This window comes from Cebus imitator, unplaced genomic scaffold, assembly GCF_001604975.1.
Source record: "Cebus imitator isolate Cc_AM_T3 unplaced genomic scaffold, Cebus_imitator-1.0 Scaffold237, whole genome shotgun sequence".
NCBI lineage: Eukaryota > Metazoa > Chordata > Mammalia > Primates > Cebidae > Cebus > Cebus imitator.
Window position 1 is genome coordinate 3,065,879 of NW_016107552.1, and position 5,426 is coordinate 3,071,304.

Genomic DNA, 5,426 nt, shown 5'->3' on the forward strand with positions numbered 1-5,426 from the left:
CAGCAGTCCCAGCTACTCAGCAGGTAGGAGGATTGCTTGAGCCCAGGAGTTTGAGGCAGCACTGAGCTATGATCATGCCACTGCACTCCAGCCTGGGCAACAGAGCAAGGCCTTTCTCTTTAAAAAGGAAGGAAGGGGCTGGGCACAGTGGCTCACGCGTGTATTGGGAGGACAAGGCAGGCGGATGACGAGGTCAAGACGTGGAGGCCATCCTGGCCAACATGGTGAAACCCCCCATCTCTACTAAAAATACAAAAATTTAGCTGGGCATGGTGGCACACGCCTGTAGTCCCAGCTACTCGGGAGGCTGAGGCAGGAGAATTGAACCTGGGAGGTGGAGGTTGCAGTGAGCCAAGATCGTGCCACTGCACACCAGCGTGGCGCCTGGTGACAGAGCAAGACTCTGTCTCAAAAAAAAAGGGAAGGAAGGAAGGAAGGAAGAAAGGGCATATGCAAATGAATTTTTAAAAGGTGCCCCATTTGGGTAGAAGCAGAAAGAATGGATAAATGAATGAATGAATGTGCAAATGAACGAATGGAAGTATGAATGAACTATCAGAAGAGCCCTGCATGGACCAGTGAGGATGACGCACCATGTGGAAGGTGGAGGGGCAAATGTTCAAAGGTCTGTAAGGGCTTACATTTATTCTAGGATTTGGGGGTTGGACTTCTAGAATTTGTTAGGGCAAAGTAACCCCACGACAAGACCACAGTTATTAGTACCTCCCATTGCATCGCCAGTCTCGGGGGGGCTGATTATCTGTGATCTGATCATAGCACGAGATCCCTGGCTAGGTAGCACCTCTGCCTGCTCGTTTCTCTCCTTGTCCCTGCAGACTCCATCAGCAACCTTGAACACTGACCCCCAGGTCAGCAATACTTCCTAATGTTGAGCAGCATGCGGGCAGCTCTGGGGCTCTCTCTGACCTGCATCTCGGCCCTCAGCCTCATCTCCCCTGCCTGGTTCCAGACCCCGACCTTCTCCTTTGGCATCCTCACCTACTGCTCCTGGCCTCAGGGCGACAGTTGGAACCAAAGCTGCATGACCTTCAGTTCCCTGGAGGACATTCCTGACTTTGCCTGGAAGGTGAGACCTGGCTCACTGAGTCACTGGGTCTTCAGGGGCTCGGTTAAACTCATCAGGGCAGGAAAGTTGACTGAGTGGAATTCAAGGAGGCTTTCCTCACTGCCTGGGTGTCCCAATGCCTACGCATTTGCCATTACTCTCCTTAGAACTGAGCACAGAGATTCTTAAACCTGACAGCCCTTCGGAAACACCTGTGGAACTTTGCAAAAATGCCAGGTTCTGTGCTATACTTGGATCCCCGTCTCTGTAGACGTGGAGTGAGGTCCAGCTGCTGATAATTCAGCAAACACGCAGGATGATTCCAAAGGCAGCTGTCAGTCAATATAGCACCTGCCTGCAATTTAGGAAAAGGCATCCCTTCTTTAGGACGCTCTACTGCCATCTGCTGGAAAGTCACCGTAATCCGTTTGCAAATCTCTGACAGTCCCCAACATGTCTGAGAGTTGTACGGTATGCAACCTGCGCTCTCCTACCTGGCCACCTTCTAAACACTGCTAGGTTTACAAATCAAAGCTGGCCAGGCGTGGTGGCTCACGCCTGTAATCCCAGCATTTTGGGAGGCCGAGGTGGGCAGATCACCAGGTTAGGTGTTTGAGACTATCCTGGCCAACATGGTGAAACCCCATCTCTACTAAAACACAAAAAATTAGCTGGGCATGGTGGTGCATGCCTGTAGCCCAGCTACTCAGGAAACTGAGGCACGGCAATCGCTTGAACCTGGGAGGTGGAGGTTGCAGTGAGCTGAGATGGTACCACTGCACTGCAGCCTGTGTGATAGAGTGAGACTCTGTCAAAAAAAGAATAGAAAGAGGAAGATAGCTAAAGTGTTAAAAGTCCCTGTTATAATGCACGTTGCCAAAACCAACAATGGGGAGAATGAGAGAGGACTCCTCACCTCTAAGGAAGAATATGCAGCCTTCAAAGATGATGGTTCTAAGGGTGATGTAACAGCAGCCACCAGGTGCCTCTCCTGATGATTCTCACATGTAGCAATTGCTTTTTTTTTTTCTTTTTTTTTTTGAGACAGAGTTTCACTCTTGTTACCCAGGCTGGAGTGCAATGGCGCGATCTCGGCTCACCGCAACCTCCGCCTCCTGGGTTCAGGCAATTCTCCTGCCTCAGCCTCCTTGAGTAGCTGGGATTACAGGCACGCGCCACCATGCCCAGCTAATATTTGTATTTTTAGTAGAGACGGGGTTTCACCATGTTGACCAGGATGGTCTCGATCTCTTGACCTCGTGATCCACCCGCCTCGGCCTCCCAAAGTGCTGGGATTACAGGCTTGAGCCACCGCGCCCGGCCCAGCAATTGCTTAATATAGGTGCCATGTGCTGGTCAGTCAATGTGGAACTTCATTCTAGCTCCACCACTTAATTAGCCATGACTTGAGGCAAATTACTTCAATTTCTTGCACTTTTATTGGACAATTTATTTTCTTCAACAGTTTCTATGTAAAATGGAGATCATAATAGCACAGACCACGTGGTGATGCTGAGAGGGCTCAGAAGCTGGTCAATGAGCAGAGGGAGCGCCCACCTGCCCCTGTCCCAGCCAACAGCCTTCCTTCTATCTCTTCCCTGCAGGTCTCAGCTGTGATGCTCCTTGGAAGCTGGCTCCTACTGGCCTTCAATGCAATTTTCCTCCTGTCCTGGGCTGTAGCCCCTAAAGGGCTGTGCCCAAGGGGAAGCGGTGGTCCAATGCCGGGGGTGCAGACAGTAGCAGGTAAATCCAATACACAGGCACGTAGTCAGTACTCTAAACATATTCATGGAATGAATGAGTGAATGATCTGTGAGCAGAGCCTGGCCTCTTGAGTCCGATCTCAGAGATTAACCTGAAGACTGTTGACTATCCCTGGTCCTTCAGTAAGCCAGAAATCAGGGGGAAGGAGAGATGGCATCCTTAGTGCCACCGATTCCTGCTCGTAGCTGACCCATTCCTAATAATCTGTCCCCCTTCGCTTCTCTCTCATCCATCCACTTCGTGTGTAGCCCCTTACCAGGGCCACCATACACAGTTGAGGATGTTGTGCACTGTGCAAGCATGCCCAGCTGTGAACTGAGAAGATGCCGAAATCTAGCGCATGCTTCGCTTACTAAACTGTGAACCTGCAAGACTGCATCTCTTGAGAAGTTGAAATTACTTTTCTCTAATTCATACATAGTTTTTGCATGTACTAGCCTGGTCTTCATTGCAATCCTCATTCAATTAATTCTCCACCATCTCTTGCCTGGATTACAGCAATAAGCCCCTCACGGGTCTCACTGTTCTCACTGTTCCCCCTCAGTGTTGATTTGGCCACACACTGGACGAACGAGTCCTGTTAAGCCGACATCAGACCGTGCCACCCAGGCTGGCTTCTCCGCCCTCCGGTCACTTTCCCATCATACTCAGAGTAAAATCCGAACTGCTTACTGTAGCCTATGAGGCTCCACCTAACCCAGCGCCCGATCCCTTACCAACCTCATCTCTTTCTTCCTCTTCCAGTCTCAGTGTGCTCTGGCTACTCTGATTTGCAATTTGTTGCTCATAAACGCCACACTTGCTCCCTCTGCTGGACCCCTCTTTCCCCAGATTTTCGCAGGTCTTGCTACTGATTTCATTATGGGCTCTGCTTAGATACCACCGCCTTCCAAGAGGTCTTCCATGACTTATAACTAAGGGAGCTTCCCTCTCCTTTGATTCTCCATCTTACTTTGCTTTATATTTTTCTTTTCTCTTTTTTGAGACGGAGTCTTGCTCTGTCGCCCACGCTGGAGTGCCGTGATGCGATCTTGGCTCACTGTAACCTCCGCCTCCTGGGTTCAAGCAATTCCCCTGCCTCAGCCTCCTGAGTAGCTGAGATTACAGGTACGCACCATCATGCCCGGGTAACTTTTTGTATTTTAGTAGAGACGGGATTTCACCATGTTGGCCAAAATGGTCTCAAGCTCCTGACCTTGTGATCTGCCCCCGTCGGCCTCCCAAAGTGCTGGGATTACAGGTGTGAGCCACCGCGCCTGGCCTATATTTTTCATAACCTATGCTTACCTGAAATATCTAATCTGCCTGCTTGATTATTGTCCCTCCTTCTCCAAAGAACATTAGCTTCATGAGGACAAGGACATGTCTGTCTGTATTGTTATCACCAGCCCCTAGCACAGTGCTTTACATGTAATAGGTGCACAATAAACCTTTGCTGAATCAACTGATGAAGACATGATTCTTGTCCTAGGCTTGCTTGCAGTGTCTAGTTCGTGGGGCGTTGAAGGGCATCAGTTGTGTTTTACATGATGGAGATGAGCAAAGGATGCTGGGAAAAACTCCAGGAAGCACCTGACCCAGTGTATGGATGGGCCCAGTGTAAGGATGGGTTAAGGCAAGCTTCTTGGAGGAGGTGCTACTTGAGCTGAGTCTGGAAGGATGAGCAGCAGTTAGCCAAGAGTATGAGGTCATTTCTGGTAATGGGAACATGAAGGACAAAGGCATGGAGACAAGAGAGCAAGGCATGTGCAGGAAACTGAAAGTAGACAAGGGTGGCTGGAGAGCAGCAAGGGAGGCCAGGGGATCTTCTGATTTCTGTTATGAGTGCCCTGGAAGCAAGAAGGTATCCAGTCATTTCGTTGGTATTGTTAAAGTCCACTGCAGCCCCTCTAACAGTTAGGTGGGATTTTGACGAATGAACATGTGGTTGGGTGTGTAAGCTGCTGAATGGATGAATGAGTGTGTTGGTAAGTGGATGGATGAACTGATGGATGCATAGATGGATATATTAGTGGATGGATGGATGGGTGGATGGGTGGATGGATGGGTGGATGGATGGGTGGATGAATGGATGGATGGGTGGATGGATGGATGGGTGGATGGGTGGATGGATGGATGTGTGGATGGGTGGATGGATGGAAGGATGGACGGATGGTTGTATGTATGGATGGGTGGGTGGATGGATGGATGGATGGATGGATGGGTGGATGGATGGATGGATGAATGGATGGATGAATGGATGGGTGGATGGATGGATGAATGCATGGATGGATGGAAGGATAGGAAAAAGGGATAGAATGGAATATAGTTGGATTGATGTAGGATGAGGGATGGGTGGATGGATGGATGGTTGGAGGGCAGGTAGCAAGCAGGCAGATGGACAGATGGATGGGTGAGCAAATACATAGGTGCACAGAGGGATAGAGAGAATAAGTGGAGATGAACATGGTTAAGTGGATAGATGAGCAGATGGAAAGAAGAGTGGAGGTGTAGCTGAGTGAGTGGGTGTAGTTGGTGCAGTTGAGTGAGTGGGTGTAGTTGGTGCAGTTGAGTGAGTGGTGTAGTTGGTGCAGTTGAGTGAGTGGTGTAGTTGGTG

The 5,426-nt window shown here is 49.8% G+C and overlaps 1 protein-coding gene across 2 annotated transcripts in view; it reads left to right on the forward strand.

The window, feature by feature from the left end:
- The window catches only part of TMEM211 (transmembrane protein 211), a 12,482-nt gene that overhangs the window by 5,404 nt on the left and 1,652 nt on the right, over window positions 1–5,426 (forward strand). Inside the window, exons 2-3 of one of the 2 annotated variants that reach the window (XM_017498157.2) lie at window positions 971–1,087; window positions 2,671–2,809. In XM_017498157.2, the coding sequence (XP_017353646.2) occupies window positions 1,043–1,087; window positions 2,671–2,809 (184 nt within the window). In that variant the 5' untranslated portion in view covers window positions 971–1,042. Of the gene's footprint in view, window positions 1–869; window positions 1,088–2,670; window positions 2,810–5,426 lie in introns of both variants that reach the window. The other variant, XM_037727693.1, reaches the window with a different exon arrangement.